The sequence below is a fragment of the Squalius cephalus genome, assembly GCF_949319135.1.
Source record: "Squalius cephalus genome assembly, chromosome: 8".
Classification (NCBI taxonomy): domain Eukaryota; kingdom Metazoa; phylum Chordata; class Actinopteri; order Cypriniformes; family Leuciscidae; genus Squalius; species Squalius cephalus.
The window spans coordinates 10,941,301-10,966,264 of NC_137129.1; the positions used below are offsets into that span (position 1 = coordinate 10,941,301).

General features: G+C 35.4%; 1 protein-coding gene across 2 annotated transcripts; it reads right to left on the reverse strand.

Moving 5' to 3' along the window:
- Window positions 1-130: 130 nt before the first annotated feature.
- On the reverse strand, window positions 131-24,112 carry pip4p2 (phosphatidylinositol-4,5-bisphosphate 4-phosphatase 2). Of its 2 annotated transcripts, XM_079878929.1 has the most exons (8): window positions 23,861-24,112; window positions 18,040-18,188; window positions 10,053-10,159; window positions 7,317-7,440; window positions 6,692-6,760; window positions 5,218-5,270; window positions 2,815-2,905; window positions 131-2,255 (listed from the first exon to the last, which is right to left on the reverse strand). In XM_079878929.1, the coding sequence occupies exons 1-8, from the start codon at window positions 23,964-23,966 to the stop codon at window positions 2,112-2,114; spliced, it is 843 nt and encodes a 280-aa protein (XP_079735055.1). In that variant the 5' UTR covers window positions 23,967-24,112; the 3' UTR covers window positions 131-2,111. The 2 variants fall into 2 exon arrangements, with proteins under 2 accessions (XP_079735055.1, XP_079735056.1); XM_079878930.1 differs by lacking the exon at window positions 6,692-6,760.
- Between the last annotated feature and the right edge of the window lie 852 nt (window positions 24,113-24,964).

Genomic DNA, 24,964 nt, shown 5'->3' on the forward strand with positions numbered 1-24,964 from the left:
GAAATGGGCTTCCATAGAAATCAGAAAGCTATTGTGAAATGAAAAATATCACATTTGAGATTATACACCAAAACTAAAATTACAATTCAAATCAAGCTAGCACAAAGCATCACACCGTCAAAGGGCAAGGAATATTTTTCTGTTTTATTGAGAAATTATTGTTTTAAAAAGACCCAAGCCATATTCCAACTTGAACTACAGACTTTGTGTGCTCAGACTTCACTGGCTTGTCACATTCAGAACAAGTTTAGATAGTATAGTTATCTCCATTTGTCTTGACAAAATACAGAAGTACTGTAAATGTAAGCTACAGCAATACTAGCAAGGTTGTACTGAGTTGTGGAATTAGGCGGGTAGCAGTTTACATTCTACACACAGGAAAGAGCACTAGACACATGGCGTAACACTTCCACTGTGCCCTGTCAGTAACAGACTAATAAAACACTGCTTCTGAGTACAAAAGAATCAAATTAAAATCATGCACGTCCTTTCCCATTCACCAAGTGTCATTATTTCCGATCAGTCAGTGAAATGAAAGGAATATTCTGGGTTCATAGTAAGATCAATCCACAGCATTTGTGGTGGAATGTTGATTACCACAAAGATATTTTTTTATTACAAAGATGATTTTTGACTCTTCCCTCGTTTTCTTTTAATAAAGGTTACAGTGAGGCACTATTTCTTTAAAAGTAGAAATGTGAAGCGTATCATTTTGCATTAATTCTTGTGTTACAAATTGTGTATTATTTGAGCTCTACAGCTTTTTAAATCATTTCTAATGTCGTTTCAGGGTTTTAGAGTTTTAGGTGTTACATTGTCTTGGCAATGAAGTAGTAAAATTTTAAATAGGAAGAGTAGTATAGTACCTTTTAAAAGTTTGGGGACAAAAAGATTTTTTTTTTTTTTTTCAAATATGTTTATTCAGCAAGGATGCATTGAATTGATCAATAGTGACAGTAAAGTATTTTACATTATAACAACTTTTTTCAACATTGATAATAATAAGAAATGTTTACTGAGCAGCAAATTAGCATAGTAGAATGATTTCTGAAGGATCATGTGACACTGAGAACACGTAAAATTCAGCTTTGCCATCACAGGAAATAATTATTAAATATTAAATTAGATTTATTTTTTTAAAATAATATTTCACAATATTCATTTTTTATGTCTTTTTGATCAAATAAATGCAGCCTTGGTGAGCATAAGAGACTTTAAAAAAAAAAAAATCTCACCAACCTCAAACATTTGATTGATAGAGTAAGTGATTTTTTTCACACTTAAAATCTCATAGACTTTTGAATATTTCGAGATTGGCCTTCCACTGTAAGTGCCTCATTATAACCTAGATATGTTTTTACTAAAGAGCTAATCAGCCAATATTATGCCACAAGTGTTGTTGAATGAGCTTGTATTGAACCAGAAACATTTGTTTTAGACTTCCAGTGACTGTGTACATGCTGTTTTTAAAGCCACAAGAAATGCATGATTATTGCTCACAGTGAGTTTGAGCGGCCAAAATGGGTTTGGAAATACTGCTAAACTTCATCAGAGGAAGATCCCCTAACACACACTGAAAAAAAAAAAAAAAAAAATCAAATAAAAATGTTGGCACAGGATTTTAAAACAGTTAAATATATCTGAACATTTCGAATGACGGATAGTGCCACCGTGGGTGCTGGCAGGCTTTCTTAACATAACATCTCTCAGCTCACAACAGCTGTGGTAACTAGCAGCAACACAACAGAAGAATTGCATAAAATTGTAGTGCAATGGGCAAATTGTTCATAAAAGATCATCTCTTTTGGTCAAGTTGGTAACAAAATGCAGTACATAAAATATGTTCAATATCCACCACCATGACAAATCCAAGAGGTGTACCATGAATGGATTATTCATATTATTTTCCTAGTTTTAGAATCACTGATCTCACTTTAATTCCTCAAGTCGTCATATTGCGGGTTCAAATCAGTAAGAGAAATATCAGAGCTAATCAATAACTCAATCTGAAAACATTCTTGTAACAGGACTTAAGCATCCAACGGTTAAGCTGTTCAGATCAAGAGAAAATCAAACACTAAAGGACTTGAAGGATGGACGTTTCGTCTCGTCTACGCGAAGGTGTTCTCTGGATAGCTGACTTTAATCGCTCCCCAATAGCAGGCCCGTACCAGACAGATGAGACCCAGGAGATATGCGAAGGCCCAGGACACGTAAGTAGCGTGGAAACGCCTGGCGAAGTCCTGAGTGCCCACCTGAAAGGACAAAAACACCAGGAATTTGTGATGAGTTTAATAGTTCATATCCAGAGTCCAAAGCGGACACTTGCCAAGTGCTAATTCGAGTGGCTGGTAACTTCTTTTAGAAACTGCAACATAATATGTGGTTTAAATCAAACTGTGAGAATGATCATCTGACCCTGATGTAAGTGTGATTCAAATGAAACTGTTACTAAAGAAAACGACAGTTCGAAGTGTATCCAGGACCAAAAACTGATGTACCTCTTAATGGAAATAACATCACAACATTTAGAAGTGCACACATTTTTGGTCAAGATCTTGTATTGACAACGCAAGAGTCCAGCACTCTGTAAAGTCTCCTCCAGCACATCCCAAAGTTGGGATGATACATTTTTTAGGATCCTTTAATGAATAGAAAGCTAAAAAGAACAGCATTTGTTCGATATAGAAATATTTTGTGACATAAAAGTCTTTATAGTCGCTTTTAAACAATTGAATGCATCCTTGCTGAATAAAAGTATTTATTTCTTTAAAAACATAAACCCAAACCAAAAAAAAAGAGAACGATACTCACCGTTAAACCGATACCAATGAAAATGCAGATCATTCCTACAGTAATGTAGGCACAGCAGCGTCTTCTGGGTAGAGCGCTGCCTACAGACGAGCTAAAGACAAAGATAGCACACAAGCTTAGTACCAGTGCAGTTACTGGGCTGTATCTGTCTCCTAGTACAGAGGTATAATGGTTTAACAGCAGGAATTAGTCAATGCCTGCGAACCTCCAAAGGAAAAACAGTTTGGAAAACAGACGGATGGAAGGAGTTATTCAATGGTTACACAGGAAGTTACACAAGCTAAAGTACACTGAAAAAAGTGAAATGACTAAGACATCTATTTAAAGTCTAATTGTGGTTTTGTTCAGTCTAAAAGCAAGTAACACTCCCCATAGAAAAGAAGAATTTTGTTTAAACGGTATTTTCGTTTGAGACCAGGGTGTTGATGTGCAGAACACTTACTGGCTTTACTGACTTCAGAAATTATTGTGGGTTTTATTCATGTTTTGTCAGTATATAACAGAAAATATGATGTGTATTTTAAAAAGTCATCACGATAAATATTAAGGTCAGGTTGTCAATAACATTAAGGTTAAGTTGTCTTAATTTTTAGAAAGTAAACTAAATTAAACACTGATAAAAAACGAAATGCTTAAGTTTTATCTTAAGTGGAAAATTCTGCTTTCATAGCTATTTAAAGCTACACTGTGTAGGATTTTCTCCCATCTAGCAGTGAAATTGTTTATGACTACCAACTGAATATTACTTTAGCCCCTCCCATTATGAGGGCATTTTAACTCCTACGGTGGCCGTATTATTTCAAATCTGCCGGCAGTCGCGAGTAATCTCCCCCTCGCATTCGTCACGGTGCCACTGAGCGTAAAACCGCGAAGCTTGAATTTCCAGGTATGTCCCTCTTTGGCTAATGTATTTTCAAGATGGAGGCACAACATGGCTGCCGCCATTCGAGCGACTCGCTCGTATGTATTCTAAATGGCAGATTCTACGCTTACAGGAATACTTGATTAGTTGGTAGAAGTAATTACACATTAATGAGCACATATCATTTTGAAAGAACAAAGTGTTTTTTGCTAAGAATCAACTTAAAAAATTACACAGTGTAGCTTTAACATTTGTGAAATTAAGGTGCAAAAAGCAACAACAAAAAACACAAAAATTATATTGACCTATATTGTATAGTCTTTATAGTAAATAATCTTTTTACTTTTTAGGAAAACAAGTATTTTAATTAACAATAAATCAAAATTTAAGGGTTGAACCAAACTATAAATATAATTTGTGACCCTGGATCACAAAACCGGTCACAAGTCGCACGGGTTGTGGCAATACATTGTATGGGTCAAAATTATCGATTTTTCTTTTATGCTAAAAATCATTAGGATATTAAGTAAAGATCATGTTCTATGAAGATATTTATTAAATTTCCTACCGTAAATATATAAAACATTTATTTTTGTGAGTGAATGCAGCACAATCGCGAACATAAATGGACAACTTTAAAGGCGATTTTCTCAATGTTTTGATTTTTTTGCACCCTCAGATTCCAGATTTTCAATAGCTGTATCTCGACCAAATATTGTCCAATCCTAACAAACCATACATCAATTAAAAGCTTATTTATTCAGCTTATAGATGATGTATACATCTCAATTTAAAAAAAAATTACCCATGTGACTAGTTTTGTGGTCCAGGGCCACATTTGAGGAAAACTGATAAATTTGGCTGCTGGTCCAAAGTTTATTTTATTCAGTGTACAAGGCCTTTCAGATATAAGATTGATCTTGTTAAAACGCTTGTAGTCAAAAGAGAACTGCGTCACTGAGTCACATGGTCTACTCTTTTTCCTGTTTGAGTCCCATTAAGTCTGACCATGACTCTTCACATGCCTCTCATGTGATGGGATTTTCAAACATTCTTCAGGAATCACAATGAATCAGATAGCTTAAGGTGCTTAATTTCTCTCCTTCTTCTGCTCGCATCTCCTCCTCTGTCACTTCAAACGCTCTGCATTCGAGTGGAAGTCTTATTTGCTTTGGGATTCTGTGGGCACTCGGGCTCCATTCATGTGTGCTGCAACATCTGTTGTCATAACTCTCCCTCGCAGCGTCACTAGCGCAGGGCTCATGTTTCAGTATGTCAGCATGATGCGCTCGCTCTCTCAAGTGACTGGCAGACTGGCATCACATCGCCTCCCTCTCTAACTGGAACTCACAAGGGTTTATTTACTTTCAGTTTCTACAAACTGCCCAGTGCAAACTCAAGCCTGACCTCCGGCTAGTCGCACACAGCGCACACTGAGATTTATGACATTTCTCCTGAGAACGGCACATCATCGGTGGAGTATTGCCACAGACATCGCATTTTTTGACGTACAAAGAATATGACAAATGATGGCAACTCACATTTTTTTGCAATGTGGGCACTTGGCCAGTGTGTTGAACCGGAGCTCCATCCACTGCAAAAACAAGGGAAGTTAAGAAGAAAGTTCTTCAATAAACACACAGCATGGTAAAGCAGCACAAATCAATTCATTTAATAATCTACTACACCAAACTTGATTCCAGGGGTCAGTGCATGACATTCAAATATTAGTTCAAATGGGTACTATTAAATGATTCAAACAAATAGCAAATTTTTTTTTGGAGATGATTTCAATGAATAAATTGAGATGTATGCAGGAATAAATTAGGAGAATTAGTGGATTTAACCCTGTACAAAGGCAAAAGGCAATTGAATCCTGAAAAAAAGGAAAAATTCTTTAAGGTTATAATAGAAGATCTCACAATAAAACTAATGTTTCAGTTCCTGCATCTTGCCTCTGTAGGCCACAAGGAGTTATGTTCATTTGAGTCACAGGGCTACAGACAAAAAATAACTAAAATGAAACATTTAGGACCAAATGCCCTTTTTTTTAGTTGACAAAATTATAGAATTGTTTAATACAGATGATTGTTCAGAAGTTAAGTTCATTGAGTGCATAGATACTTTAGTTTTGACCAGTCAGTGGATGAAAAGAAGATTCAGTAAATGAAGTATGACTATTTAAAGGGATAGTTCACCCAAAAATGAAAAGTCTATCATCATTTACTCAACCTCAAGTTGTTCCAAACCTGTATGAATTTCTTTATTCCACTGAACTCAAAAGAAGATATTTGAAAGAATATGATTAACCAAGAGTTGACAGGCCCCATAGTATGGAAAAAAAAATAGTCAATGGGGCCCATCAACTGTTTGGTTACCGACATTCTTCAAAATATCTTCTTTTGTGTTCAGCAGAAGAAAGAAACTCGTACAGGTTTGGAACAAAATGAGGGTGAGTAAATGATGACTGAATTTTCATTTTTGGGTGAACTATCCCTTTAACCCAGACAGCAACATAGTGTCGGCCCAGATACGGGCCACATTTGGTTCCACATGTAGATTCCACACGTGCCAGATGGGCCGGATCTGGGCCGATACTATGCTGCTGTCTGGGAAGTTATGTAAATGAGGTGTTGTTGTATTTAGTATAATTTATTCCAATCTGATATGATTGCGAATTCGTTTAAATGGCAATGATCATAGGAATTGGTTAATTTTTACAAAAACATCATGCCGTTTTTTGTTGGGTTGACTAACGGGGCGGTATCTGACAGAACTGCATATGGATAATATGCTAATAATTAAATATATAATTTATAATTACAATTTTTATCTAAAATTGTAATTATAATTTATATATTTAATTATTAGTCACATTTGCAAACATTTTAATCTCTGTCTGGAGCCCTGGAACCATGTGATTTCTTTTTTGTTTTGTTTTTTGTTATCATTATTTCTAATTAGTTTGTTATTTAGTCAGTTCCACCGACTGAGAAGGTGGCAGTGTATTAGGACCTTGAAAAGATCAGAGGGGCCGCGAATAGCCAGGCCTGAGGCAGACTGGGACCACTCATCATCGCTGCCCTATACAGCAGGGGCATCACAGGACACTAAGAACATGTGCACTAGTAAAACTCAACACTACCATTCAAAAGTTTGGGGTCAGTAAACATTTTTTGAACGAAATTAATATTTTGATTCAGCAAGGATTCAATTAATTAAAAATCGCAGTATAGACATTTATAATGTTACAAACTATTTAAAATAAATGCTGTTCTTTTGAGCCTATTTATTAATCATCAAAGAATCCCGAAAAAAGTGTATCATAGTTTCCACAAAATGTGAATAAATTAGAATGATTTCGAAGGATCATGTGACACTGAAGACTGGAGTAATGATGCTGAAAATAAATGACATTTGAAAATAGATTAAAATAGAACACAATTATTTTAATATTTGGATGTTTCATCCTGCAGCCTTGTTGAACATAAGACTCTTCTTTCAAAAACATAAACAATCTTACTGACCCCAAACTTTTGAATGGTAGTGTAAATGCATTCACAGATCTTCTCTGCTTTCAAGAAACATTACTGTACGTCAGAAAGGTCAGTGATTTTAATGTAAAGATGTATGACCGTACAAGGAATGTGTTTCCGCAGTGGCCGCAGACCACACGCATGCCCTCAGGCTGGACTGGTAGAGCTGGCTGGGCGGGCTGCTCCTCTGGGATCACCATCACAGGGCTCAGGTTGATGATGCGTCTGCTGGGGGCCCAGAAAAACAATGTTAGTTTTTCACTTTCTACAGATTTGTAAAGAATTGTGAGTTAATATTAACCCTATGAAGCCTACTGTAATCATATATGCTATGCACATGTGTAAGGCCTCTAAATCATCCACATGATCAAAACCTGTTGTACATGCTTTCTGATTGATAGTTTATCCTTTTTTTCAACAAGTAAAACGCTATTTAGTATAATTCTGAAGAAATCCTCCTTCAGGTTGTGGTGCATGTGTCTTTTTGTTATGAAATCTTTAACCATACTTATGAAATAAACATAAGAATAACTTTTATATTGTTAGTAATATTTCAAGATGAACACTTACTAAGCTGAATAAACTTAGGTTTACTTGATTATCCATACACTATAAATCATGCTAAAATTTGAGTATATTATTTTTAATATTTGAGTTTTTGAGGAACATTTATTTGTACATCTCTCAGTAATTATGATTATATTGCATTGCATTATATGTTTTACCCTCCACATTAAAAACTACAGAGCTTTGATCATAAAACTACAATCATTTAACATATTATTAGAGTGACAACTGATATTTATATGCATTTTATTTAAGTAATCTACTATACTGTTATAAAGATATGGTTGATTTACATTACAAGCTGTCAGTATCTCATCTAACTTTTAGGCCATAGAAATAATATTTTTTATGCTCCTCGAGTATGATCTCCATATTCTCTCAGTGATTCCCAACCCCCGGTCCCCGGACCGGTGCCGGTCCGTGGACCCGTTAGTCCTGGGCCTTGAAATATTCCCAGAATAATGTTTCTTTTTTTCTTTTTTTATAATAATAATAATAGTCTTTTTTAAATGCTTTTTTAAGTGCTATGACGTCATGTTATTTAATCCAAAACCTAAACAATAAATAGATTAAAATGTGTTTCTTTGAGCGCCTTGCGATTGCTTAGCAACGCGTCATATCTGAACGGACTGCAAAAAAGCGCGCTGCACCTGAAGTGACAGGGAAGTGGAGAGATGAGCGGCCGCGATATTTTTTTTCAATGGCTAATTTCATTGCGGACAGTTCTGTTAAAAGGAAAGGCGAAGACCAACTCGAATATATATATATATATAGAGAGAGAGAGAGAGAGAGAGAGAGAGAGAGAGAGAGAGAGAGAGAGAGAGAGAGAGAGAGAGAGAGAGAGAGAGAGAGAGAGAGAGAGAGAGAGAGAGAGAAGTCAAGCTTCATAAATACGATACCTCATACATTAGGTATGGATATACGACAACAGGCGATTCCGTGGCGCCAAATCCGTTGTGTGTTATTTGTAGTGAAAAACTGTAAGCTGGTTTTCATTCATTTGTGAAGCAGACCTTTTTAAATTTCGTTTTATTGTATCCTGGAATTTGTGTGCATTGTTTTGGATGCATATGTTTTTTATGGATGCTCAGGAAGAACAGCTTGTCTTGTGCACAGCTACAAATATAGTAATATCAATAAGCAGTTCATGCTCACATTAAAATAGTTTTGTTCTCATTGGTCTGATCTGGTATTTTTTGTTAAAGGTTAAAGCTTAATCTCTAATTTTATACTTTTAAAAATGATTGGCTGAAATCACTAAGTTATGTGTTTGCTATTGTATTCTGAAACTGTCTGATTGTTGAAACTGGCACTTATTTTCATACAATTAGCCTTTGTTGTCACATGTTGGTGAGTGAAAACACTAAGTTGCTGTTGAAGTGATTGTCTTTAGTGGTTCTGGAGAGATTTGACAGGTGAAATGGACTGGTATTTTCATACAATTTGCCATTACTGCCACCTGCTAGTGAGTGAGTGCTGTGTGAGTTGCTTTGGAAGTAGACCTAATTGTATGGCAGAAAAGGGAAACATTTTGTGAACCGGTCTGAAAGTTTAAAAAGATTGGTATATTCATAAAAGTAGCCTTTGTTGCCACCTAGTTCATTATATGCAAATAAATGATAGGCTGTTACTGTTTTACACAGTGATATGTTCCAAACGATGCATCTTAAAATTGACAACTGGTCCCTGGAATTTTTTTTATGAATATGCTGGTCCCTGGCACAAAAAAGGTTGGGAACCCCTGCTCTATATCATTCTATATGAGCCATAAACACTTCACAATAAGATTTAATTTGTTAAGAAAATAATTAGTTTACTTCTAAAAATACTTATATTAGTTGATGTTCATTACAATATTTAGTAATACATTATTAAAATCAAAAGTTGACATTATTAATGGACCTGAGTTGACATGAACTAACAATGAACAGTTGTATTTTTATAAAATAACATTAACAAAGATTAACAGATACTGTAACAAATGTTTTGCTCATTAGGTAATATTACTTAATGCATTGACTAATGGATTCTCAAGTGTTACTGGTTAAACAAACAGTGACTTCTTACAATTCTCACAGCTTGTCTTTCACTATAAATGTTCAGACCGCTTTCTAAAAGCATGTGAAATGTTTTGACATTACCAAGTACAAATCCCCTAGCCATACAGTGCTTGTTTGAGCATTTATGGTGATACATGTCTGTGGTAATACTGTTGCAGATCCCATAACACATACCTACTAAATGACGCTCTAAAGTGTGTCTTTAACACTTACCAGTTGGGCCGAGGGCATCCTATCCTCCTAGACGTGTCTTTACAGATTAGCAGGCAGTTGCAAGGACATCTAACATATTTCTTTCCTGTTGGTGGATTTTTTATAGGCTGTTAAAAAAAACAGATACATCATGTTTCAAAAGGGACCACGCAATATGCAAGATAAAACAATCAAATGTAATATAATTCTAATATTGTATAATGGTTTAATATAGTCAATCTCCTTTTTAGGTTTATGAATAAGCATTACTTTACCTTACATACCCTCAAATGCTCTTGTTTAATCATGCTTTGTAAGAAACCAACAAGTCTTTATATGTTGAATAATTCTATTATAATAGGGACTAGTCAAAGGCTGCCTTAATGAATCTAGACAGAGCAAACTTTCACTAATACATTTTATCAAGGTCAGGTCTGCATAGGAATTTATGAAAAGTCTAATTCTGAACCAAACAAGCTGAAGTTGTAATCCAACATGTAGAGTTAGGTCCATATATACACTCACCTAAAGGATTATTAGGAACACCATACTAATACTGTGTTTGACCCCCTTTCGCCTTCAGAACTGCCTTAATTCTACGTGGCATTGATTCAACAAGGTGCTGAAAGCATTCTTTAGAAATGTTGGCCCATATTGATAGGATAGCATCTTGCAGTTGATGGAGATTTGTGGGATGCACATCCAGGGCACGAAGCTCCCGTTCCACCACATCCCAAAGATGCTCTATTGGGTTGAGATCTGGTGACTGTGGGGGCCATTTTAGTACAGTGAACTCATTGTCATGTTCAAGAAACCCATTTGAAATGATTCGAGCTTTGTGCCATGGTGCATTATCCTGCTGGAAGTAGCCATCAGAGGATGGGTACATGGTGGTCATAAAGGGATGGACATGGTCAGAAACAATGCTCAGGTAGGCCGTGGCATTTAAACGATGCCCAATTGGCACTAAGGGGCCTAAAGTGTGCCAAGAAAACATCCCCCACACCATTACACCACCACCACCACCAGCCTGCACAGTGGTAACAAGGCATGATGGATCCATGTTCTCATTCTGTTTACGCCAAATTCTGACTCTACCATCTGAATGTCTCAACAGAAATCGAGACTCATCAGACCAGGCAACATTTTTCCAGTCTTCAACTGTCCAATTTTGGTGAGCTCCTGCAAAATGTAGCCTCTTTTTCCTATTTGTAGTGGAGATGAGTGGTACCCGGTGGGGTCTTCTGCTGTTGTAGCCCATCCGCCTCAAGGTTGTGCGTGTTGTGGCTTCACAAATGCTTTGCTGCATACCTCGGTTGTAACGAGTGGTTATTTCAGTCAAAGTTGCTCTTCTATCAGCTTGAATCAGTCGGCCCATTCTCCTCTGACCTCTAGCATCAACAAGGCATTTTCGCCCACAGGACTGCCGCATACTGGATGTTTTTCCCTTTTCACACCATTCTTTGTAAACCCTAGAAATGGTTGTGCGTGAAAATCCCAGTAACTGAGCAGATTGTGAAATACTCAGACCGGCCCATCTGGCACCAACAACCATGCCACGCTCAAAATTGCTTAAATCACCTTTCTTTCCCATTCTGACATTCAGTTTGGAGTTCAGGAGATTGTCTTGACTAGGACCACACCCCTAAATGCACTGAAGCAACTGCCATGTGATTGGTTGATTAGATAATTGCATTAATGAGAAATTGAACAGGTGTTCCTAATAATCCTTTAGGTGAGTGTATTTGGACACAGGCAATTTTTTTTGTTATTTTAGCTGTATACCAACACACTTTCAAGTGACAGTGGGCCTGAAGTGCACACTCTCAGCTTTAATTTGAGGGCATTCTCACATTCAAATTGGAGGAAGGGTTTAGGAATTACAGCTCTTTAATACGTAGCCTTTATAAAAAGTAAATAAAAAAGTTGCTTTATTTTATGATCGGCTATGCGGAGCTAAATATGGATAGGCTATCAGACAGTCCGGTATAAAGAGACGAGACATACTGACAGATAAAATAAAAACATGGTTGTGATAGCCTTTATGATTTGTCTGACTTCTTCAAGCGGTCATCTTTACCATGTTTACTATGGTAATGGTTAGCGTGCAGTCCTTTGGATCACGTATACATATTTTTTGCCTTATATGGTGATCAGAATCCACATCAGATCACAAACAGAAGGTATTCAAACATGAAAGTGAGTTTTGAGCTAAAATTATGTTAAAAGTCTTAATGCTGATGTTGGTATATGGAATCATCCGGCGCTGCGTCTCCAGACTCAGGTAAACTCCGCCTCTGTTCGTAACCCCTCCTGTAGCCCGAGCTGGCCCGCTTTGGACCAAGGTATTTGGCGGGCCAGCCCGATCAAGCCCCGAAGTGACAGTGGAAACGCGACTCACCCATGTAATCTGTTTTTAGTACATCGTTGTCGTGTAAACGTACCCTAAATATTGCATTTGCATTTGAAAGCTGTGAACCCAAATCATGTGGTCAAAGGAGCTCTCCATGCAAGTCCATCAGAGAGATAGCAAGAATATTAAGAGTGGCCAAATGAACAGTTTGGTACATTCTGAGAAAAAAGAATGCATTGGAGAGCTAAGAAAAATAAAAGAGCCTGGATGTCCATGGAAGACATCAGTGGTGAAAGGTCGCAGGATCCTCTCCGTGATAGTGCATAACATGTTACTGGTAATATAAGACATTTGGCTTTACCAGGACACAAATATTCCCCCATTGCATTATAATGCATTATATTCAACATTATTTTTAGAAGTTTAATGTAGTACTGACCCTAAAACTCTTTATTTCTCACGCATTCATTTTCATTTTGGGTGAACTATACACAATACACGTTGTCACTATTCATGAAACACATTGTTGCCTTTTGAATTGCAATATATTGACATGAATTATTACACTGTAATACATGTATAATTACAATGTTACAAACATATAATTACAATGTGTTAAAGTATTATTACATTGTAATAAATGTATTACACTGTAACAAAAGTGTAATTACAATGTTATAACCCTATAATTATGCTGTAACAAGTATTATTAAATGTATAATTACGCTGTAAAAAATGATAATTACACTGTAACAAATGAATAATTACAATGTTATAACCCTATAATTATACTGTAACAATATTACTCAAATGTAATAAATGTATTATTACACTTTAATAAATGTGTAATTACAACATAATAATCATATAATTATGCTGTAACAAATGTATATTTACACTAACAAATGTATTATATAATTGTATAAAAACTATAAAAAATGTACAATTACACTATAATGCATAACTGCACTGTGACAAAAGTGTAATTACAATGTAATAATCATATAACTGTTCTGTAACAAATGTATTATTATAATGTAATAAATGTGTAATTACACTATAAATGTGCAACTAAACTGTGACAAAAACGTAATTACAATGTAATAATCATATAATTATATTGTAACAAATGTATAATAACAACGTAACAAACATATAATTACGCTGTGAAAAATTAACTAAACTGTAATAATTGTATAATTAAATGGTACAAAAATTATTATTACACTGTAACAATGTATAATTACACAACAAAATGTTTACATTAACAATGTAAAGAATATGTGATTACACTGTAATAAATGTATAATTACAATGTAATCCTATAATTACACTGTAGCAAATGTATAATCACATTTAAAAAAAATCTGTAATTACAATGCAACAAATGTATAATTACAATTTAATAATCCTATAAGTATACTGTAATGTATAATGTACTGTAACAAATGTATGATTAAAATATAATATAATCGTATCATAATACTCTAAAAATTTACAATTTCACTGTAACAAATGTATTGATACACTGTAACAAATGTATAATTACACTCTCAAATATATATTGTTACAATGTAATAAATGTATAATAACACTAAAAAAGTATTATTACACTGTAACAAATGCATAATTACACTATGACAAATGTATTATTACAATGTAATAAATGTATAATTACACTGTAACAGATGTATTGTTACAATGTAATAAATGTATAACTACACTGTTACAAAAGTGTAATTACAATGTAATAATCATATAATACGTATCAAATGTATAATTACAACGTAACAAACTAATAACTACACTGTAAAAATTATACTTTAACAAATGTATAATTACAATGTAACAAACGTATAATTGCACTAAAAAAATTACAATGTAACAAATGTGTAATTACTAGAGATGAACCCATACTAAACTTCTCCGCTGATACCGATAGCCAATTATTCAGAATGACATCGGCCGTCATCGACATGTTGATACCGATAGTTTGATTTTTCTTAGGAAAAAAATAACTCTCTCCCAAATAATGCTACAGGAACCCTCTCATTTGGTACACTATAATATTAGAGGTTAAAATTAACAACAGAGCTATTGCTATTTATTTCCAGATATAATATTTCCACTCAAATAAAAGCTGAAATGTTTGTATACAACTCAGTTACACATAAGGTAGTTTTCATAAACACTTTATGGCAAATTTATTCAAACATACACATATAATTAAAAGTAAATAAGCTCTTCTTTTTTATTGCTAACTAACGAACTGTGAACACTGGATAACTTTCCTGAGGTAAATGCAACATTAAGTGATATTGTTCACAAGCTGTTTTATTGACGTCTTTCCGAGGTTGAAACAGACTTACAGAGTTATTATATGATTCATAATACAGATTTGGGTAAGTTGTACTGTATCTTTCAACATACATTCTGATATTTTTCTAGATGTAATTTATATTAAAGTGGAAGAAAAGATTTGCGCTAAGCGTTGCCGCTTGAACTGAGGCGCTACAGTGATCTGTCATGTCGCATTTAAGAGGATCAAAACGGCATTTATTGTTTGAATTTCGTGATTAAATATTCGTGAACAAAAAATATTTGTTTCTTATCAGAAGTAACAGCACAAAGCTCTTTGCGATTATTGAATGGGAGGCACCACAAATAATGTTTGATGCAGGGAAAAACCATCGTCACGCTGCTGCCGTTTTAAGAGAACAAGACGCTCCCATTAAAAGCAATTGGAAAAATACGCTAACCTCTGGAAAAAAACGCTTTGGGTGGACGGAAATATTTTTACCAGCCGATTAATGATAAAAACATTGGCAGCCAATCAGAATCCATTCTACTTTAAACCTTGATCATTTAACCCTCTGGGGTCTAAGGTGTTTTTGGGGTCCTTGAGATGTTCTGACATGCCCTGACATTTTTGCTTTTTTCAGTTGCTTATAAACATATTAATGGCAAAAAAAAATTACACACTATTTAGCACAAACAGGGCTACCATGAAATGTGAGCAACAAGAATGTACATGTCTGCATTTTTGAGAGAATAATGTTTATGCGTGGTTATTGAAAAAACTAAAAACTAAAGTTTCTGAAATAAGGCCATAAAACACATTCTAAATATGTGCCAATAAGACTTTTGTCTAAAAGATGTCATCGCCTAGTGTTTTTTCTTCAAAATGAAGTGAAAATCACCCTGCCTTATCATTCACATAACACAATACATTGATTTGAATTTTGCAAAGCACTTTCTGTTTGGAAAGGCCATATGCGGAGTGGGCGTCAACGGTCATGTATATGTAGTAGTTCACACCTGAGGAGACAATGGGGCCCGCATACTTAATTAGCCATTCATTCAGGTGAGTCACTGAGCCACAAGAATGCAAGAGCAACAGTTGGAAGCATCTCAATTCTTTTTTATTTTTCCTCATATTGTGCTTGCAATTTGGCCTATAATATCCAAGGAAAACATGTCTAGTAATTGTGCAGTTAATTCTCATACTGTATTTTCAGTTTTGGAATATTTATGCTCTCCCCAAATTTGTCAATAATAAAACACAATAAAAGTTATTTAAAGAAAAGGCTTATATTTACCTTTTAATAGTTTGTTTACATCTACCTTGTAAATATATTTTTTTATTAAAAAGGTTACAATTACAACAACAATTCAAGTGTAATCTTTCTTTGTAAAAACTAAAGTATACATTTTATCATACATATTTCAAAGTTAAGGATTTGATTGATTATTTGATAACTTTATTTTTGACAAAACATATTATATTTAACATAAGCAAATATTGGCAAACAAAAGCTTATTTGAGGTGGCAGATATTTTACATTAAAAATGTATAATCTATCCAAAACTAATCAACGAAATGTTGTCTTTCATATGTCTGTAACATAGGTCTTTCATTTTTATTATAAGAAATATAAATGTTAATTTGCAGTTTAAATCCAGGAAATTTGTTAATGAAAAAATTATTAAAAGTAAGATACAATTGATACAAAACGAAATTCGTTTTAAAGAAAGGATTTGTACTTTCTGTTTTGAGGTCTCTGTGAAAGTTTGAAAGTCTTTTAGTGATTTTTTTAGAGCGCTCGCGTCCATAATGGAGAACTGTCACGTAATATTGTTTTTTCCTCATAAATGCGAACACGAAAAATAAAAGACAAAAGACTTTTAAGTAAAACTTACTCCGAAATTGTGTTCTCGGCGTAATTCGCTCTTCAAAATGCTGCCGTTCGTCGTCTGAGTTACAATCTTCCTCTGAGGAAAAGGTGCATTCTTCCTCGCCGTCCAGAATCATCTGAAGGGAGTCTTTATTACCAGAGAAGCGTGTCATACTCAAAACGCGATGAACTATCAGTAAGTCTGATGAAGAAACTTTTTATGGCATTGATCAGGGGGCGGGTGCGCTGCATACTAGATCATCTAACGATTTACATGTGAATCGCGCCGGGGGCGGGGCGGCCGCAGCTGATTATAGAGATAATGAGGCAGAAGGAAAAACGGTACCTCTCCTTGCTTTCAAACGGATTACATGAGTTGAAAACATTTGTTTTTTATATAAATTACTTCATTTAAAAGAGGAGATTTCAAGCTTCATAAAGACATATCTCACGTGCCTGTGTGAGAAGTATTCGCTGAGTTATGATTCATTTTCGGACGCGTTTCAGAATGGACTACACGGACAGAGAGAAGGCAGAACTCGCTTCGTGTTTATTTTTCTTTATTTGGCGAAAAGCACAACACTTTGTTTTTATTGTGAGTGTACACAAAAATAATACACACTTAACAGGATAGATTGATGTATAACACAAGCATATAAGATAAAAATTTATATTTTTATTTTATAATTTTTTTGCACTCATACGAAAAAAAACGAGCCTATCGCGCCGGCGCGATAGCCGACCTCAGGGGGTTAAAGTGGCAGACGACAAAACATGCTTATAATATATAACAATATATAATTCCTTTTTTTCAGGATTCTTTGAAGAATAGAAGTTCAAAAGAACAGCATTTATTTGAAATAGAACTCATTTAATGCATTCTTGCAAAATAAAAGTATTAATTTCTTTAAAAAAAAGTGCTGATCCCAGAACTTTGATTGATAGTGTACATTGTAACGTGTATGAACAGGCAAAAATCAAAGATGAATCAAAATACTATTTATTAAACAAAGAGAATATGCTAGGAGAAAGAAACAGCAAATACACATTACCAGAGGAAACTAAGGGCTTAAATACCAGAGATAGCTAATGAAATAGAACAGGTGTGGGATTAATTAGAAACTATGGAAACTAATGAGCAAGGAACACAGGCAAAACGAGAAAAGGAAAAACGAAACCAAAAAACACTGAAACTAAACAGAACCAAAGCATAACTCTGACATACATTCCATTAGTAAAATATTTAATTGGATAATCCATAAATAGGCACTACCAAATGGTTCTTTAATATACATACCATTTTCTTCATTGAAATTCCAGTATATATTATGATACCATTAAATGTTACCATAAAGTACTCATTAACTTCTGAGAAAGGCTTTTAATTGCACTGCCCACCCCAATTATATATATATAAAAAAAGGATAAAGGACTAAAGCTATGCATGACTAAGCTCAATTTGCATTTGGGGGTCTCTTACCGTGGCTTCACTGCAGACGGTGCACTTCACCACATGCTGATGGAGTTTGCCATCCAGAGTTATAAGAGACTGGCACACTCGACAATTGATGACTGGCACTCCCCCTGCATCCGGACTGGCAATGGCTGTGTAGGGTGGAGGTAATTCGGCTGCAGAGGGAGAGAAACCAGCATGCAGTCTTTAAAATCAGTCGCTCAGTGTGCATGACTATGTTGATGGTACTGTATGTTAATCAGTTGGTTCACTTAGTATCAGTTAGTCTGCATAACTGACCCTACCAACTTGTTGCAAGATACTGCAAAGACTAAAATGCTGTATTATCGGTTTGGTAATGTACAGTCAGCCGGTCATTATTGCAAAATAAACCCAGACAGGGTGATCAGGTTTTGCATCACCCTTAAGAGGTTTATTTATTTTGCCATAATGACCAGCTCAGTTCCATTATTCCATGTATTATTCCTCATTTTTACATGGTTATTACCAAATATGTAAATATATGGGCATGAAATTACATTATACAAAAACATTTGACTATGAAATGCCACGATTGACCAATCAGAATCAAGTATTCCAATGTAATAAGCAGTGATAATCATTTTGCTGAATAATAGAACCTTAGAAATGAATTAATGGACAGGCCTTCATGTCTTTCTTGTTGGTGCTCAGAATCCACTGATGTAATATTTATATTATAAATGTGTCTCGCTTGAAATCCCATCTAAAGGACACAGAAATGCAGATTCATTGTGTTCAGCAATAAGTGCATCCTACTCACACTTTCAATTATTCTCTCACATCCATTGTACAATATCTGGGCGATCAGCCAAACCCTGCCTTCAGTCTCCCCTTGTCTTCAGTATTACTGAAATCCAGGCAGGGCTCAGCCACGACATTCCCCACTGCTTATTCTCGGTGAAATTAAGATATGTTCCTCCTGCTGTCTGTCACTTGTCATTCTGAGATCACACTGGCAACAACACAGTCATACTGCAGCCATATTGAACATGTGACACCACAGCAAAAACAACTGACAGCAGCTCTGACCCCATGATCTCACTCAGCTGTCGGGGTACATCCATCTCTTATGTGCTGCTACAGGATACCAAAAACACATAGAGTGTCCAAGAAGTGTGATTTTATCCTATGTAAAAAACTTAAAATGTTTTTGTTAGCCTTTAAAACTAGAAAAATTAAGTTTTCTGCATTGTTTTAAAAATGATTTGCTATAAATAAAGTTGCGATAGTTTTTTCCTCCCTATTGTGACGTATATTTGAGTGAAATGGCTTCTCGAACAAGAAAAAATGCAGGGCGGGACTTGATTTTGTCCATCTGGAATTGATTGGATCGTTATGGTTTGCTATTGCTGTATTGTCATGTGAGTGACAGGTTGATCCCGCCCTCACCGCAGTAAACACATCATCAGAAGAGAGAAGAAATGTCCTTGCAATAGGACGGGGAAGTTATTTTGAGTAGCTCTTTCGCAGCCAGTGTTTTATTTTTAAGTTGCCATCCAGAGCCAATATTTTTGATCATATTCATAAAACTTTCATGGCCCCCCGAATATTTTGATGTATGAATATTTAAAGTCAATATATCAAAAGAAATAGCAAAACCTCTGCTTTTAAATAAATAGCTTCGTTCATTCTTTTTTATCAACACTTGAATGTAAGTTCATCAAAAAATAACATTTTGAACAAAAAGCTTCGTTCAGATTGGATTCAGAAAGACGATCAAAACATAGATCAGTAAGATCGAGTCCATCACCATCCACAAAGCTCATATACCTCTTCGTGGGTTCAACATTTTTTCCCCATAACGTTAAGCAGTTTACTTGTGCATATACAACTTCTATCAGCTCCTTCTGGATCTTCTTCTTCGCTTGTTTTTGGATCTGGATGCTGTACTATTTCAAAATATCTGTAACAGTGAAAACACAGATTGCCGGAAAAACTTCTCAATGGCGGGGAAAGAGTTAAATATTACGAGGGCATATGAATGTTTAAAGAAATAATGTTGTGCACGGATAAATACTGCAATATTTCATTAAAAAAACAGAAAAAAAACAGAATTGTCAATTTTGATTTCATGGTGACTAAGCACATTTCCTTTATGCCTCAATATAGCATATACCATCTCTCCAGGGGCAGATGGAAAGCACAGGTCTCATTTCTCTGACACCAGCCTGCACTGTTTGTAAGATGAGAGCCTTTTCCCAACCCTGGAGCCTGCAGCCAGCTGTTGTTGCAACTCCCTCTCTGTCCGTCTTACTATCATGTTAAAAAATCAGAGAGACGTCGAGCGTCCCACGTGTAGGGGAGATTAGCATGCATTGACAATAGTGAATGTGTTAACTGAACGTACAGTTCCATAAGCAAGCAAACTTGCAGTTTTAACTCTTAATCCATAATCTCAAAATATTATTAATAACGTGCAAAACAACATTATTTTAGGGATGCACCGATTACAATTCTGGCTGATACTGATAAATGGTCGATATTAAAATTCTGTACTACACTACTGTCTGAATAAATGAAAAATAAAACACTAAAAACTACAACGAGAAATTTGAAATTTGAATATAAACGCGTATCTAGGCATCAGAACATTACAATGTACAGTATGAAAAATTTATATTTATTTTACGATTTGCTATAAATCACATTTAGTGGTTTTAGTGGCATTAAGTGAGTGTTAAATAAAAGTAAATTCTAAAATCAAAATGTAACATCAGAAGAAAATGAACAAGAACAATTAAATATAGACTGATATACATCATTTTTCAAATATCGGTAAAACAGTATGTTTAAAATCAGCATGAAAAGGAAGTTTAGTCTTTTCTTCCCTATTGTGATGTATATCCAAGTGAAACGGCTTCTCAAACAAGAAAAAATGCCATTTTGTCCATCGGGAATTGATTGGATGGTTGTGGTTTGCTATTGCTGTGATGTCATGTGAGTGACAGGTTGCCCCGCCCTCACGCCAGTAAACACATCATCAGAGAAGAGAAGTGATGTCGCTGCAAGAGGGAGGGGAAGTTATTTTAATTAAAGATTATGAGGGCATATTAAAAAAAAATAATGATGTGCACAGATAAATCATTTATAATAAATACTGCAATATTCAATCACCCAGCCCTACAAGGCAAGGTTGATCTAGTCGTCATGTCCATCCCTAATCTACTAGACGTTCAAGAGTTTCAATCAGCGAATATTTGCTTATCTTGCGAAGTCCTATTAGACATGACATCACTAGAGCAGACAGCAATAATTGGTCTGGTTTTCGCCTCGGAGGACTGATCACATCACTAAAATAAAACTCATTTAGTGAATATCATGCAGACAAGCTCAAAGCAATTTATCATGCTTCGTTTTACCCTTACTCAGATGTCTAACAACATTTCGCAAACTGTAACTATCACATTTCTACACTTATAGGGTTTGATGCACACAGGTTTTTCCAATAAATAGCTCTGGCTTCCGAATGCAACTGCAGAATAAAGAACAATCTCAGCACACTAAGCAATGTTGTGCACAGACTCAGCAGTCCCTCCCTCAACAGGCCAAGTTAATCCCTCTCATAGACTCAGTGAGTAAATGCTTGTGGTCAAAAACAGCGAAAGAAACCATAATCCAGGGGTTTGAAATACTAGGGCAGATAATAATGCTAGAGTGCATTAGCACACATAGTTTATGCCCTCCACATCACCTGATCATGGTACAGTAATAAAGCCATTATGAATAAGTGTAAGAGGATCATTACAGTAAAAATGTAAATCTTTTTCTGCTAATCAGGAAGTGCAGTATGGGTAGATTTACAAATGGGTTTCAAGACTTCACCGTTTAGACATTTGGTCATTTTGAGATCATGAGTAACGGGCCAATAACTATATCAACAAAAAAGCTTATTTAATTTACATCTCAGAGGAATTGCTACAAGTAATTTGTATTTGCGTATAACACATAGGCTATATGTCAGAATTATATCAGCTATAGTTAGTATCGGCTAGTTTCAGTTGTTATTATCTTCAAGTTATCGGTATCGGATAATGAAAAATCCTATTGATTACATTTTTAGGGGGTCCATTTGGTAATCTGAAACCCATTTACTTGTGAATGTGTTCATTCTTTGGGGTCTTATTTATCAGTTGGTTAGAAAATCTAAGTGAGCCATTATGTAAAATATACCATCACATGTGCTTCAGAATTGGAAAAGGTGGAACTTTGCAACTTTTGCATTGATTTGGTTTCTCATAACAACCTAACATTCAAATACACAACTAATTATTCATGATTACAGGAACCGAAAGTAAAAGTCTAGGAATCAATTATTAAAAACCCCACACTTGGGGAGAACTGCCTGTATGTCGATATTATAACAAAGCATTATGGTTACATTCTTTTAAAGGTTGAGTAAACTTATGTGAGAGTAGACTAGACGCCTTGTGTGGTTTAAACAAATAGGGCTGGGCAAAAAACTCAAGCTCCTTTAAAAATTCTTGTTTTAGACTTATAATTCGTCACCAGTGTTTTATTTTGCTCTACCCTCTGCGCTTCTGCTTTCGTCAATACGTCATGCGTTGGGTCAGAGGTCACTTTTTTGGACTTGAAAAAAAAAGGGTACCATTCACTCCTATTATAAAGCTTGGAAGAGCCAGGATATTTTTTTTTTCAATATAACTCCGATTGTGTTTGGCTGAAAGAAGCAAGTCATATACACCTAGGATGACTTGAGTGTAAGTAAATTGTGGGATACATTTTTTTTTTTTTTTTTTTTTTGGTGAGCTAACCCTTTAAGGTGGCCCTGTTACAGTGTAATTACACAAATAAATACTGAGTAATATTAATTAACAACATGTACTTACTATACACTCTTTAAAAAAGGTTCTTTATTGGCAGATTCCATGAAGAACCTTTAACATCCATGGAACCTTGCACAAAAGGTTCTTTATAGTGGGAAAAAATCTTTAGATTATTTAAATATTCTTTACAAAATGGTTATTTAATGGCATCATTGCACAAACCTCCTTTTGGAACCTTTATTTTTAAAAGTGTATGTTTAGGGTCAGGTTTAGGATTGCTTGTAATTAAGTATATACTGTTATATCCATAGTAAGTAGCCTACATGTAACAAGGACAATAAAGTGTTACCATCATTATTGTAACAAACTAAGAATTGGCTTAGAAACTTGTATAAGTTACACAGAAATGTGTACAAAAACATCAGTTCACAAACTAAAACCGCACACTATGTATAGCCTATCTACAAACCGAATCTTCACATCTCTCCTCCTCTTCCCTTTTTTGTGTTTCTTTTATCAGTGTGTCTTATGGATAGTTTTGGTCACTTATAATGTTTAATATGCTTATAGACCTCATATAATTTGGTCTGGGCCTTTAAGACAATGAGAACTGGTACTGATGGTGTATGAATGAAGCAAAACATCTCTAGCAAGCTAAATGTCAATAGCCTCATCTTAAATGCAGCCACCTCGAAATATCAATACAAATTTGCAGTCGACCGACAAATGTTAATAGTTTAATAACATATAAAGCAGGTTGTTTACTAACTAATAGCATAAAATTCGACACAATATGCCCTTGTCCAGGAATGCAACATTCAGTCCCCATCAAATGGTTCTACGATGGGAATATCTGGAAGGCTGAGGCCCGTTTTTCTGGCACAACCCTTTGAGCTGTTATTCCTTGTTGTCTACGGACAATGTCTCACATTAAATGGGCTGCAGTCTGCTACAGATCACCGCTCACTACTATACGCCCTAAATGATTCAGCACCCCCACGTCAATCACAATCCACATTTACCTCTCGGGTTCGGGTCCTGCGGGTACGGCGGAGCGGTGGGCGTGCCATTCCCCGAGTTCGGTGCAGACAACAGTGGGGATCGTTCATCCATACCATCGGAAGCCATTCTATCAGTAGATCAGCACAGAAAAACAACAACAACAGCAGCAGCAGCAGCAGCAGCGACGAATGGTGGAGGGCTCCGTCGTCCGCTGCTCTGGAGAGGGGCAGTGAGACTGGGAGAGAGCGCGGGGCAGGGACAGTGGAGAGGCGGAGTCAAAGACGTAAGCGGCCGGGGAGGATGAGAAATCACTGCTGGACGGGACGGGATCTCCCCCTCCTCCTGTATGTCAATATTGCGCGCTAGTCTTTCCCCAGTCTACTCATTTGACCTTGCTAGATGTATTTGCTCATTATCGAGAAGATGTTTATTTTCTGTACTAAAGCACACTCCTTCATCGGTATTACTGGACAATGTGCAAGCCAGGTGGAAAAGTAAATGTGTCCATCAAGATAAAAATGTTCAGTTATTACAGAGCTGATCTAGTTCTCTCTCTCTATACAGTATATTCCTTGCCAATAATTTGATTTTTGTTTATTCTTTGTAAAACATATCCTAATTTGATAAATAGCCTATATATCCTCCTGAGACCCAGAAAAAAAGTGAGTACATTTTTTTTAGAATACATTACAATGTCATTACATTGTTTAGAGCATTTTTAGCACAGCATTTTTGACAAATTATATTTTATTCATGTGGACACCAGGGCTCAGTTGTTTAGAAAATAAAATGACAAGAAATTACAAGTATAGGCAAAAACATTGGGATTTCTTTTCATTCACCAATCAATTTTTAGGTTTCAGGATTTAGGTTTCAGGATTTTTTTAACCAAACTATGTATAAAGATGATTCTCAACTATGTTATGAAAGATATAAGGGAATGAATTGATATACCATTTAACTTTATGCAATAAGCATGTAAACATGGCCATAAATGACATTCCCATTCAATACAATGTATCTATAGACTGCACTCTAAAAAAATGGTTCCTTGATACATGTATCTAATTTCCATATTAATGAAAAATTTATGAAGAAAGAGTGTACTAATGGGAGTAATAATA

Excerpts from the sequence above, each read along its gene's own strand:
- pip4p2 (XM_079878929.1), bottom strand. The coding sequence starts at position 23,966 with ATGGCTTCCGATGGTATGGATGAACGATCCCCACTGTTGTCTGCACCG. Across the intron at positions 6,761-7,316 it reads ACTGCGGAAACACATTCCTT|GGCAGCGATGATGAGTGGTC; the intron begins GTACGGTCATAC and ends CCTGCTGTATAG. Across the intron at positions 5,271-6,691 it reads GCCCCTCTGATCTTTTCAAG|TGGATGGAGCTCCGGTTCAA; the intron begins GTCCTAATACAC and ends TTGTTTTTGCAG.